At 35.1% G+C, this 13,504-nt stretch overlaps 2 protein-coding genes across 5 annotated transcripts; one reads left to right on the plus strand and one right to left on the minus strand.

Moving 5' to 3' along the window:
- Positions 1 to 3,599: 3,599 nt before the first annotated feature.
- LOC142549459 (putative serine/threonine-protein kinase PBL10) lies at positions 3,600 to 6,599 on the plus strand. Of its 4 annotated transcripts, none has more exons than XM_075658419.1 (7): positions 3,600 to 3,782; positions 4,031 to 4,130; positions 4,322 to 4,644; positions 4,909 to 5,044; positions 5,128 to 5,270; positions 5,363 to 5,486; positions 5,940 to 6,599. In XM_075658419.1, exons 2-7 carry the CDS (start codon positions 4,079 to 4,081, stop codon positions 6,377 to 6,379), a joined length of 1,218 nt encoding a protein of 405 aa, XP_075514534.1. In that variant the 5' UTR covers positions 3,600 to 3,782; positions 4,031 to 4,078; the 3' UTR covers positions 6,380 to 6,599. The 4 variants fall into 4 exon arrangements, with proteins under 4 accessions (XP_075514534.1, XP_075514556.1, XP_075514541.1 ...); XM_075658441.1 differs by having other exon boundaries at positions 3,614 to 3,632; XM_075658426.1 differs by having other exon boundaries at positions 3,652 to 3,883.
- A 1,978-nt stretch (positions 6,600 to 8,577) lies between these two features.
- LOC142549485 (protein PMR5-like) lies at positions 8,578 to 12,587 on the minus strand. Its single transcript, XM_075658452.1, has 5 exons — positions 12,199 to 12,587; positions 11,688 to 11,862; positions 11,383 to 11,561; positions 10,744 to 10,902; positions 8,578 to 9,154 (listed from the first exon to the last, which is right to left on the minus strand). The coding sequence occupies exons 1-5, from the start codon at positions 12,528 to 12,530 to the stop codon at positions 8,821 to 8,823; spliced, it is 1,179 nt and encodes a 392-aa protein (XP_075514567.1). The 5' UTR covers positions 12,531 to 12,587; the 3' UTR covers positions 8,578 to 8,820.
- Between the last annotated feature and the right edge of the window lie 917 nt (positions 12,588 to 13,504).

Raw genomic sequence — 13,504 nt, forward strand, 5'->3', positions numbered from 1 at the left:
GTGCGAGGAATTTCAGATAGAGATAATAATGAGTCGAGTTTATTCGTATACTTAGTTAAGCTGGTCAACAAACAGGTCCGAAATGGGTCTTGAGATTTAGTGAACGACTGAGCGTTCCCCACCATTTATATATATATATGTGTGTGTGTGTGTGAGATATGTTTAATGTGTAAATATATAATTATAAATTTGCTTTTGACAGTGATTGAATATAAGTTGATATATTTTAATTCTAATGATTCATTAATTTTAAATTTTTTATTTATATTGAATAAAATTTATAAATCATATAATTATTTTTAGGTCCAACCTTGATTAAACCCATCGAATTCGCATTGCAAGACATGTCTAAAATGAGGTGTGATAGGTCTCGAGTTTGATCAAACTCGCCTCAAATCAAGCAATATGTTTTCTCTATACTCATAGCCCAATGAATTTTAGTCCAAACATTGACTACTTTTTTTTATTGGCAAATATTATACTATGAAATATCGTCGGACACCGTCAAATATGTTAATTGAATTATTATTATTTTTATTCATTGACTTTTCAAAAAATTTAGTCACCTCTCGATCGATTCTTGGCTCGGGCCCTGATCACTCTTCTAATGTATATTAATAATATATAATAAACGAATTTAAAAAAATCAACATTCTATACCAGGTAATAAACATTTTAAAATTATTTTGACCAGAAAAAGTAAATATTTGGTCCTCAAGCAACTTGATAAATCCGGATTCCGGCTGAACCCGACGGCCCGAAGCTACGCTGGATTTCTTGACCACAGCTTCTGGATAATCAATCAATCACATACAATATTATTATTTAATTTAAATTAATTAGGGTAAAATGCACAGATTAAGATTTTAAGTATTAATTAATTTAAGCGAACCAAACTGGCAAAATTTTGACCGATATGATTCGTTGGTAGGACCGAATGTAGACCTAACAGCCTACCAAAATACTAATATAAACGTCGTATATATATATAATGAAATAGATGTTTCGAATAAAGTCATGTAGATGTTGATGTTAGAGTAGATGTCATGTAAGTTAACGGTTGCTTAGAGAATTTATTGACTACAGTGTAATAAACAATCTTTATTTTAATATAATTTAACTTTTCATGGTTCCATTTTACTTAATCTGTATATTCATGCAATCAAATCAGCATAGATATAGTCATTGATTATGTTTTAATACAAATGAATCGCAATTCGAACTTGAAACCCATTTGTAAACACTGTATATTCTAAATTCGTTCCAAATCGATTCAGCCGCCTAAAATAAGGATAAAGGTCGCATGAGCTTGAGATTAGCATTTGTGATGTTGTGTACCGTGTTTCACGGTAAGGGCATAGAGATGTCCAATCATGCAGATGGATAATTATACGATGATTATACCGAGCAACCATCACTCGCACTTTCCAAGTCGTTATCATTCACTGACAGGAAAAATCCATGGTTGTGATTGTACATGATTAGTTCTTACGACTCGGACAACACCGAGGCTCTACATACTAGGATTATGCTTTGACTCGTTTACCGACTCCGTGAGGGTCACAAGATGGCGAGGTTGGGTGCAATTGCGAAATGCGTAGGAGCAAGTGAATTGTAGTCGGGGATTCACCACTTATCTACGGGTGTAGATATCCTATGTGAACTAACGAAATAATAGTGAACGAAATCTCTGGCAGAGTGTGAGTCGTACATTAGGAAAATAGTTCTCCAGTTGTTCATGCGATGACATTGTGAATATTTCATTATTGTATCACATAGCTATCGAATCAAATATGCAACCAATGATGAACCAATTGTTGCAGATTCGATCGGGATATATGAGATGAAGGAACTGTATTGTACATTAATCATAACATATTGGTTCTTGCAGGCACTATCAATGATACCTAGGGAATCATAAGACGATGTTACTAGACGCTTTTACCAAGATTTGATGGGTTTAATCAGTAAATGATTCTCATGACCAAATGTTGGTGCATGAAATGAGGCAAATTATAGTAAGCCCCAATAAAAGAAAATATCCCGAATCACAATGAGTTTTGAACTCACAGCCAGCTGTATCTATGAACCATTGGGGTCGTATAAGCACTATATCATTTGTTCATTTTGAGAGAATAAATTCAAGGAATTGAATTTAAAAAGGAAGTAATGAAAAGCTTAGTCTTTCTTGACTAAATGGCCATCATTTGCCAATATTAGTAATTAAAAAATTAGGTTATCTTGATTAGGGTCGGAACCAACTCTCATACTATGAAAGATTTAACGATTATATAAAATGATTTCAACATAATATTTGTAACAAAAGAATTAAATATAATACAAATATAATAATACAAATATAAACTGGATCTTTGGGACACGTTTTTTTTCAATTATTTTTTAACAAAAGAATAAAATATAATACAAAATATAAAACAAATATCCTTTGATACACGTTTTTTTAAATACAAATTCCACTCAGGATTAGGAACCATACATTTTTATGACACGTCTTTGGTTTGATTTCATTACATCGATATCATTTTACATATTTATTTTTGAACAAATACCTTTTGCTTCCTACGATTATTGAACAAAATGGACAAAAGTTCACCCAATATTCTCATTAAAATCTAATGCACATTTTCTCTTTTCCGGACTCCCATCTCTTCCATTACGTTCAAAAATTCAAGAATAAGTTGTTTGTGAGACGTTTCACGAATCTTTATCTGTGAGACGGATCAACCCTACCGATATTCACAATAAAAAATAATACTCTTAGCATAAAAAATAATACTTTTTCATGTATGACCCAAATAAGAGATCCGTTTCACAAAATACGATCCGTGAGACCGTCTCACACAAGTTTTTGCCAAAATTCAAATTCAAATCGCAAAATATCCACTATTTATTTGGTGGCAAAAACTCGTGAGATGGTCTCACAGATCGTATTTTGTGAGACGAATATCTTATTTGTGTCATCAATGAAAAAGTATTACTTTTGAATATTAATTTTTATTGCGAATATCGGTAGGTTTGATCCGTTTTACATATAAAGATTCGTGAGAACGTATCACAAGAGACCTACTCTTATTTGATTTATCTTCCTCCTAGACTATTGCCTCTTCTTCAATTTGGTTTAATTTACTATATAAGATTATATTACTTTACAAAATTATGATTTAGAATTTTATCTTACACACAATTTGATTGATAAAAAAAAATTTAGTATTACTATATAAAATTATGATATTTAAAATTTTATCACACACACAATCTTTATAAAAAAAAGTATAAATACCATATAAAATTATGATATTTAAAATTTTATGACACATGCATTAACTGTGCTCCGGTGGCTAGCTGAATATGACGCCAAAAGGAATAATAATAATAATAATAATAATAATAATAATTATTATTATTATTATTAGTTCTTCGATGAAATGGAATTGCAATCGAGCCGTACAAGCCGTGGCTTCAAATTAGGATTGGACTCCGGGAGCAGTGAACGAAATTGAACGACAAATCAGAGCCGACGTCACACGCACACACCCGCACGTATATGTGTGTTTATCAACTACGTTCCACTTGTGGGTGTGAATGAGTCTCCAATTGATCCAGTCGAAGCGGTAATGGGGCCGCCATAAATATACTTTTCTCCAACCTTCCTCTTTATTATTCGTCCCATTTGGATTTTGTCTATTTGAGTCTGAATTAGAAAAACATTTTTTTATTATTATTTTGCCCGTTCTTTCTTTCGCTGACAGCTAATGTTTGAGGTGATTCTTGTTCCTTTTCTCTTTTGTTGAAGATTATCTTTAACGTCTTTCTTGTTGCTTGTGGGTAGGAGTTGGCGGGTGTGTGCTAAATGTAACCAAAGGTAGGAGCTTTTCAAATGAGAAATTTATGCCATACTGGATATGAATATCATAGTTCGACTTTTCATCTTTTTCCTCTCTTTTTAGCTTGCTCTCATACCCTTTTTAGATCTTATTGGTTTGATTATTCGACATTTTTTAATCTGCAGAATCTGCCGAGACCAAGATTCTGATAGTGTTGGGTTGGTCTTATTGTGATGGGGATTTGTTTGAGTGCTAGAATCAAGGCTGAAAGCCCTCTTTATGCTGGTAATTTTGTACTTACTGGTCTCTCTGCAAGTTTCTTGGTTTTAAAGCCAGTGTTTTTCAATTTTATTTGGTTATTTGTTTTGTGGGAGGGAATCACTTGAAGTTGGTATGCGTTTGGGCGTTTTTTTTCAATATATTTGATTATATATGGTCTAGCAAGCAATAACTCATTATCTGACCAACCCACCCAGGAGATAATTCAAAATATGTTAGTACGGATGGGAATGATGATATAAGCATTTCTAGTAGCAAGTTGTCTTCGGTCGAATCTGTTCCCCGGTCCGAGGGCGAGATCCTGCAGTCGCCTAATCTGAAGAGTTTTAGTTATGCGGATCTCAAGTTAGCCACTCGTAATTTTCGACCTGATAGTGTTGTGGGAGGAGGTGGATTTGGTTCAGTTTTTAAAGGTTGGGTTGATGAAAATTTATTCACTGCCGCGAAACCTGGGACAGGCTTGGTTATTGCTGTCAAGAAACTTAACCAAGAAAGCCTTCAGGGTCATAAAGAGTGGTTGGTGAGTTTCTCATTTTTTGCTTCAGTTGAAAAGTTTATACTTTATCAGGAATTTGCCAGCACGATCATTGTTTGTGCATGTTAAGGACCAATAATTGCCAATTCGATGTTGTTTGCGTGACATATTATTTTTTAAAAGATTTGAATGGTATAAGCAACATCAGTTATGACTTCTGATATAAAGATACAGAAGAAAATCTATAATTTTTTATGGATGGTTGGCGATTGCGGTTTTATTTAGTTTGTTGAATCCATTGTGTTTTAGGCCGAAGTAAACTATTTGGGCCAATTTTCGCATCCCCATCTTGTGAAACTGCTTGGCTACTGCTTGGAAGATGATAATAGGCTTTTGGTGTATGAATTCTTGACTCGGGGAAGCTTAGAAAATCATCTTTTTCGAAGTGAGTTTACTGATTTATACAACAATTTATATAGAAATTAATCTTGGTATGAAGTTAAGCATGATGATTTTGTTATTTGGCAGGGGGGTCTTATTTTCAGCCTCTTTCTTGGAGTTTTCGGCTTAAGGTTGCTTTTGGAGCTGCAAAGGGGCTTGCTTTTCTTCACTGTGCCGAAACAGGAGTCATTTACAGAGACTTCAAAACTTCTAACATATTGCTCGATTCGGTAACTTATATTTCGCTTTGTGAACAGAGACTATCTGAGAACGTATATGTATGTGCTAAAACTGTAAAGTTTCCGGTCTTATAATTCGGCAGAAGTACAATGCAAAACTTTCTGATTTTGGATTGGCTAAGGATGGGCCCGTAGGTGATAAAAGTCATGTGTCAACAAGGGTCATGGGAACGTATGGATATGCAGCTCCAGAATACCTTGCTACCGGTATGATTTCGAATCATGCATCATTACTCATTCCCGTTTTGGGATCGAATGATTGCCTTACATATGGTTCTTCTGGGTTTAAGTTCTGAATTTAGCTCCCCTTCTTTCTTATCTTATCTTGTGCAATGTGACTATCCAAATCACAACATTTGTTGAATTTATACGATCATAATCATTAATCGGTCTCTACTCCATGTACCTGGAGATTTAAAAGCCTGTGGAGAGGGAGTAGCCGGTCTGGATATCCGAGTCATGTTCAAATTGTACTGCTGGAGCTGTTGTCTTTTTTAACATGTTATGGATGTGATTGACATCATTTGTTCATAGACCCAACATCCATTTCATTTGGATATATCTCGAACACTCTCTAGTGCTACAATAGAATTCTTGCGTCAGAACAACATATTTCATATTTTTTTGTTCTCATATCCAGTTTCGAATTTGTGGTCTTAGGTCATTTGACTACCAAGAGCGACGTGTATAGTTATGGCGTTGTCCTCCTCGAATTGCTTTCGGGCAGGAGAGCGATCGACAAGAATAGACCACCCGGCGAGCACAAGCTCGTGGAATGGGCCCGACCCTATCTAGGCAACAAGCGTAAAGTTTTCCGAATCATGGACAACCGACTTGAAGGCCAGTATACCATTGATGTAGCACAGAAGGTAGCTAACATTGCTTTGCGATGCGTGTCCTTAGATTCTAAGCTGAGGCCTACAATGAATGCAATAGTTGAAGAACTGGAACAACTTCAAGATTCAAAAAACTTGGAGAACATTCACGATAAAACACGCAACAGGTCTTGGTCTAGGACACATGCGCACAACGCTGTTGATACGAGCGGTAGAAACAGGAATACCGCATACCCAAGGCCATCATCTTCTCCACCTCGTTAATTCTGAACAGATGATGAATTGTCGAAGAAGCTTTATTTCTTCCTCATCTCATCTGAAGGTGGGAATGTACTTATACGTCGAATACTCTGGTAAAGTTGTTTATGATGATATTTCGACTATCAACTCTCCGGTTGAACCTTTACACATGATATACTGTAACATGATGATACGCAGAAATCAAGTCGATATATAGTTGATGTGATTAGCTCTTATTTGTCTTACGTAGTTGTTATTGAACGTATGTAGCGTGTATCGCAGTTTTTGTAATGCATGCTTATTGCTCTTATCACATGAAGTTTGATATAATTTTTTACGAGAGACATATTTTGTCACTATACGATGAGTATGTCTTTTGTGAGATGGTTTCACGAATCTTTATCTGTGAGACGAGTCAATCCTACCGATATTCACAATAAAAAGTAATAATATTAGTATAAAAAATAATATTTTTTCATGGATGACTCACGTATGAGATCCGTCTCACAAAATACGATCGATGAGATCGTTTCACATGATTTTTTGTCATATACTATTGAGATGTTGTACGTGTGGACGTAACATTATTTTTGGTACAAAACGTGGAAATTCAGATATATTGTACTTGTTCTTTCTTAATTATATAGATTTGTCTTTTTATAACCCATAAATTATAAAAACTATTGAAAAAATATATTTTACATACAAATTTTCTATATAATTTCTATTTAATTCATTAAGAAAATTTATATGTTGTTCAAAATTTAACTAACAGAGATATATTAATAAAAAAGTGGAAGAAATATCTTTAAATATGATGCAAAAATATATATATTTGAGCAAATAAAAAAAGTTGACCTAGGAAAGACCGAATGAAGTTCTTCGTTGAATTTAATAATTTATCATATCCCAATTAAAAACAACGAAGTCTAGAATTTTTTTGGAAGATAGAGTAAATCTCCCGTGTGAGACCGATTGAATCGGTTCATATCTCAATAAAATATAATATTTTTATAGAATATTTTAACATAAAAAACAAAAATATGTCTCTTGTGAGACGGTCTCACGAATCTTTATCTGTGAGACACGATATTCACAATAAAATATAATGCTCTTAGCATAAAAAGTAATATTTTTTCATGGATGACCCAAATAAAAGATCTGTATCATAAAATACGACCCGTGAAACTGCACATAAATTTTTGCCAAAAAACAATATTTTTCATAAAACAAATCGGATCGAATATTGTAATATATTTATAGGTTGTCAAGCAAAGCAAATAAACAAGCTGATTTATGGTTTGCTGATATTTAAATAACCGAAGAAACGGTTTCGCGGTTGTAAAAATTTTATGGTATGTTGATTTATACTTAAATTCATTTTCTAATACATATTCAAATACACGATTCAATTCAAATTTCAATGCCCAAACGACCTACTCCAATTTAGAATCTCAACATATCTACATTTTGTCTTTGCATTCTTTGGTATGAATATCATATTTTCAGTGGAATTAAATAAAGTCTTGGTGATAATAATTTTCTTATATATGAAAACAGCTAACAAAATTCAAATGTGGAGGAACGGCTGTGGGCCTAAGCTGGGCCCATGCACTTGGCGATGCATTCTCTGCTGCAGGATTCATGAACCAATTGGGGAAGACAATGGCTGGTAATGGACCAGGCCGACCCATTGCTCTGGCCCAATCTCTCACAAAGTCCACAAGTGCCAATATCCAGCCCGGAGACGTGGAGGATCCACTTAGCATCAAACGGATCGGACCGGTTGGAGAGAATTGGATGAAGGTCACTGGATGCAACATGAATACATTCTCCTTTAATATTCCAGGCACGCAACTGAGTCATCTTCAATCTAAACTAAGGCGCGAGGGGGCCGAATTTTCGCCTTTCGAGGCACTTTCCGCTGTCCTTTGGCAATGCATCGCCAAAATCCGAGGACAGGGTCCGAAAGTTGTGACAATATGTGAAAAAGGTTGGAAAAAAATGAGACAGATGGGACACTGGGTAATCGCCTAAATGTGAGTGTGGTTAAGGCTGAATTTCCTATAGAGGAGGCCACGCCTAGGATGTCCTAGTTGGCGTCTTTTAGAACACTTATTAGATATTAGATGGCGTATATATTAATGTCAACTTGACATGAAAAAACATAAGTACATAACCAAAAAATAGGAAATTTTTGCAAAGTAATTGCAACTAATAAATTTACTTATTCTACAATGTTTGATTCCACAATCTCATTCGATCAATCCAACAATATTATGTGAGATTTCTGTTCACACACTTCTTACACATGCATAGCAACCTTAACCACCAACATTATACAAGACAATGGAGAGGCAAATTTGGCCTCATTCCCGATCACATAACATCAACAATTATATGATAAATCATTACTATAAATAAGCAAAGAATTAATACCACCTAGCTAGCTTGCTACAACGTAACTAGTGTCTGAAGAACAAAGCGGTGTAGAACAATTGATTCCAGGTATCGGGCAATCCAGGCAGGCACCAATGGCTGCAATCAGCAGAATGGTCGGGATTTGCACGTTGCTCCGGTGTAAAGTCACCGCTGTAGATCGAGGGGTGTGCGTCTTTTCTTAAGGCAGATAACAGCGTTATGTCGAGCAAGTAGGCCGACCTGTTCATGGATCTAACCACCATTTCCAGGACCTTCATTTGATCTGGAAACGGACCAGGATATGTCGTCCCGGTGCCCATCATGGGTGTTGTCTCCCCGTAGCAGCTCTTGGATGTTGATGCATTCCAGTCGCTAGGGCTGCATGCAGGAAATTAAACATTTACTTTTATAAACTTTGTTAACTTATAAAATCATGTTTATTTGAAATATTAGTGTGAAATCTGCAAAGAGCTAGCTGGATATATATGTCCTCGATTAATAAGAGGAGCTATTAACTAATAAACTAGTTTCACATGACTAGGTTATGCTCGATTCTTGGACTTGTATTTTAATGTTCCAGTCCATTATTATCTGTATGTATAAAACATTTTCGATCATTGATTATGACTTCTAACAAACCCGCTGGATCATAGCCATCGATTATCACATGCATCAAGCAAAATGAAGCCTAACTTTCGTCTTGTATTTTTGTTTTTGCAATTGTGGTCCTGCATATTGTCAGAAATTCTAAGTCAATATCATATCAATGTTATATCAGCGTCACATCAAGGAAAAAAATATCAAAATTGCAAGAGAAAAATGTAAGATTGAAATTTGACAATATAGAAATCTAAAATCACAATACTAATAAACGGTTGTCGGTAAAGAATGTTTTTCGTAGTCAAATATTCTGATAAGTTTGTAATTTTGTGAAGAGGAAATAAATTAGTTGCGTGAATGGCTGGGAATGGGGGACGAACTAATTCAATGCATTAAGTGCGTAGGCTGGTCTCCTTTAGACTAGGGGCACGAGCACAAGATGGAAGTATGCCACCGACGATCTATATACATAAAACACACATGCATACCCGACTTCAAACGGCTTCACAATTTTAATAGTTTAAAATTAAAATTACCTTTCGATTCTACTAATTAATAATGAACTCTATAGTCAAATTGACTCTTTTTATTTATTTATATTCGGGCTTTATTGGATTTAGGAAAAGAAATATTTTTGGTATGTTATCCTATCGATCAATTTATAGTCTTAATCATCTAAATTGTACCATTTTTTTTCAATTTTAGTCTTAATTATTTCACTGAAATGTTGACGTGAAATCGGACACATCGCAATATCCGTTGTCACCTCAGCATCTCGATAAAAAATTACTAAAATAAAAAAATGCAAATTAATCGAATAACTAAAATCGTAAATAAACCGAAAACATGCAAATCACACAACAAACAAAATGTAATTTTCCTTTGGATTTATCTACTCGACCTTATTTATTTATGTTAAATCAACCTTTCGGATAATGTTCCGATCTGTGATACCTCAAAGCCAAGTTTGTGGGACGTACGACAAAGTGTGTAGGCGCAAGTTTAGGTGAAATTCATAGCGTAGGTTGTGTGCAAGTTGGAAACCCTATCGGCCATCAATTATTGAATCAGTGCTTCATCTCAGTAATGGGTCCTCTCTCAACAATAGATGAATCAGTTAGTATTCCAGGCCCAGACAGGACACAGACAGTTGGAATTGCAAGTTACAATTTAAAATAATAATGATGATACAAAGCAGCTGGCACTTGCACTTGTAAATAATTTGAGAGAGAAACTAATATTAGATAAAATTAGAAAGATCAGAGGAACACATGCAACTAAGAATTCATAGATTATTTTTGTGAAAAGATCATTTTTATCATTAAGTATTTGTTATTACTAGTGAAATAAGGAATGAGAAAACGTACATGTAATGTGTGGGTGAAATGCCTTGGAAGAAGACTTTGGTTCGGGTAGCGTCGACGCTCCAGCCGACCCATTTCGCCCATGTTTGGAGCCCTCGGTCCAAGGCGGCTAACCGGTCCATGTCTTGGTATAGTGAACCATCGGCTTCCATGTAATCCCACCTGCAAACAGTTTTGCACCAAGTATATAATTTCCTACTTTATATATTTGGAATTTTCTAATAAAGTTATGAACAAAATATTACTCTGTAGCTGTCATTCGACGTTCTTTCGTGCTAAAAAGGCAATCAAGTAACATGTTTTTGTCGACATGGTTTTGCTATGTAGTGCGAAATGTTGAAGTAAACCATTTATTAGAGTACTACTAGTGTCGGAAAGGGAAGAATTTCTAGGAATATTGAGCCATCATTATTCACTGGTCCTTCAAAACTATAGAAAAAATATAACCAACTCGCTAATTCATTTTTAAAGAATATTCTATTATAGTTTTATACTATATTGATCCTTACGATTTGGTTTGGAGGATGGAGCGACGAAAGATGAGATAATAAATTGCAAGTTAGGAATTTTGAATCAAATCATTGTAAAACTTGAGTCGAACGCGAGATGATCATAGCAAAAATCACGTATAAAATAATTTACCCTTGGAGAGATCCCTTATGATTCCACCAATGACCCGTATTGAAAGAAAGCACATCGGCAGCCATCCATGCTCTGGCATTTCCCGTTATATCATCCAATTTGAGCACTCTTTGGCCTCCCACTGACTCTATATCCACCAAATATGGCGCTCTGTAAAACGACACAGATAGCCCATATTCCTGCACTCTCCCGACCATATAGAAACAATATTTGTTGATAAACAAATGGTACATCTTATAATTATATTATTATTTAAAGAAAAATTATTGATAATAGTGTATGTGACATTTAATGAGAAATGTGACCAGAAATTTGAAGGTGGAGATTGGGTCTCCTCTTATAATTTGTGTGGGCGATGTTGCCGGCAATCCAGCTGATATCATGCAAATCAAAGAGTGCCATTGGTTCTTTCCGAGTGAATCTCCCACAAACATTATACTCTTCCCTCTCATCTTCAACGCAAAATAAAGCCCATTGAACCTGCAGGAAACCAACCGCGATTGAAATATTTCTTTGTTATAAATGGGACCGTGTAATGTCAAGAAAGAACAAGTGGGAGATCATGTAATTTGTCCACTTTACTCTTTCGGGGTTCATATCATGCAAATCAAAGAGTGCCATTGGATGACTTCAGAACATTTTGGAAGGTAAATTCTTACATGACTTACAAGAAACACCACGAATCATGGGAAATTAAGATTTCCTCGACAGTACTTTTGACCAAGAATTAACCCAAATTCATCGGTAAAACAAATAAATCATCCAAAAATGTACGTCAACATATAAATTTGAAATATACTACATGTACATGCGTACCTCGGGATTTGGCAATTGCTAGGTTGCCATCGATACTTGAGGTAATCCGTATCAGGTCTGCCATACATTTGACAGTTAAACTCAGGATCTATAATCGGACAAGAAGACTGGTACACCGGATAGCTTTCATCTCGAACCCAACTCCCCGAAAACAGATCACAAGAACTCACATTAGCTTGAAGAACCGGAGTTTTGTAACGCCCATTACTTCGCCAGCCATGATTCTTTGGACCAGTCAACACAGCAGACGAAACCGCAAAAGACTGCAGCAGAAGTATCGCAAGACATAACACTATAAAGTGGGGTTGAAATGGCGGGGAAGAAGCAGCCATGGGAGGTGAGATAATGAAAAAAAGGGAAGGAGATGAAACAGTTGATCTGTTTTATAAGTCAATTATGCCCATATGTATATGTACATGATGTTATGATTTTGAGGTGCCTTTCTTGTTTAACTTTTGTTCTGTTGTGTTGTGTGTAGATGTGAAGATAGCTGTGAGATGGTTCACGTGTGTGCCAATTCATTCCCCAAGCCTTTTTTATTTATACGAGAATTTATATGTTAAAAGAACACATCCATATGAAAATGTGAAATGTTGATATCACGCCGAAAAATGATGAATCATGCGAAACATTACGAAAAGCCAAAAAAAGAACCAAATGACCAAAACAAAAATTCGGCTACTCATAACACTAAAAAGGAATATAAGCCATTTTAGAGAATCATTTTGACAGTTTTTTTTGTTTTTTTACATGAACAAATTTATTGATATAGCTGAGGTCAGGTGCTTTTAATGTGCATTGTGCATCATTTTATATTGTCATGGACCAAGAAACGAGTTAGGCATACCAAAAGCCAGACTGCGACAGCTAGGGCGATTTTAATGAACTCGTTCTTTATTTTATGACACATTACTTTACAAAATCTTGTGCTTGTGTGAGACGGTCTCACGAGTCGTATTTTGTGAAACAGATCTTTTATTTGAGTCATTCATGAAAAAATATTACTTTTTATACTAAGAATATTACTTTTTATTGTGAATATCAGTAGAGTTACTCGTCTCATAGATAAAGATTCGTGAAACTGTCTCACAAAAGACCTACTCGACCTTTTTTCTCAAACTAGCAAGTGAAAAAAAGAAATTTTAAAAAAAAACTTACAAAGACAAAAACTATAAAATGACTCGACATATGAGATTGGAACCCTCAATTTCTCACCTGATTCTTAGTTTCGGACATATTTTAGGTATAACAGATTACTCGAAGATTTGAGGTTGTGACTCCAAATTTTAGGTAATAAAATAAGAGG

The sequence above is a fragment of the Primulina tabacum genome, chromosome 1 (assembly GCF_025594145.1).
Source record: "Primulina tabacum isolate GXHZ01 chromosome 1, ASM2559414v2, whole genome shotgun sequence".
Classification (NCBI taxonomy): domain Eukaryota; kingdom Viridiplantae; phylum Streptophyta; class Magnoliopsida; order Lamiales; family Gesneriaceae; genus Primulina; species Primulina tabacum.

Bases quoted from the DNA above. Each gene is read 5' to 3' on its own strand.
- LOC142549459 (XM_075658419.1), top strand. From the start codon at position 4,079: ATGGGGATTTGTTTGAGTGCTAGAATCAAGGCTGAAAGCCCTCTTTAT. The intron at 4,645-4,908 runs GTGAGTTTCTCA...ATTGTGTTTTAG, and splicing joins AGGGTCATAAAGAGTGGTTG to GCCGAAGTAAACTATTTGGG. The intron at 5,487-5,939 runs GTATGATTTCGA...TTGTGGTCTTAG, and splicing joins TCCAGAATACCTTGCTACCG to GTCATTTGACTACCAAGAGC.
- LOC142549485 (XM_075658452.1), bottom strand. From the start codon at position 12,530: ATGGCTGCTTCTTCCCCGCCATTTCAACCCCACTTTATAGTGTTATGT. The intron at 11,863-12,198 runs GTACGCATGTAC...GGTTTCCTGCAG, and splicing joins AGCAATTGCCAAATCCCGAG to GTTCAATGGGCTTTATTTTG. The intron at 10,903-11,382 runs GTAAATTATTTT...AACTGTTTGCAG, and splicing joins CATAAGGGATCTCTCCAAGG to GTGGGATTACATGGAAGCCG.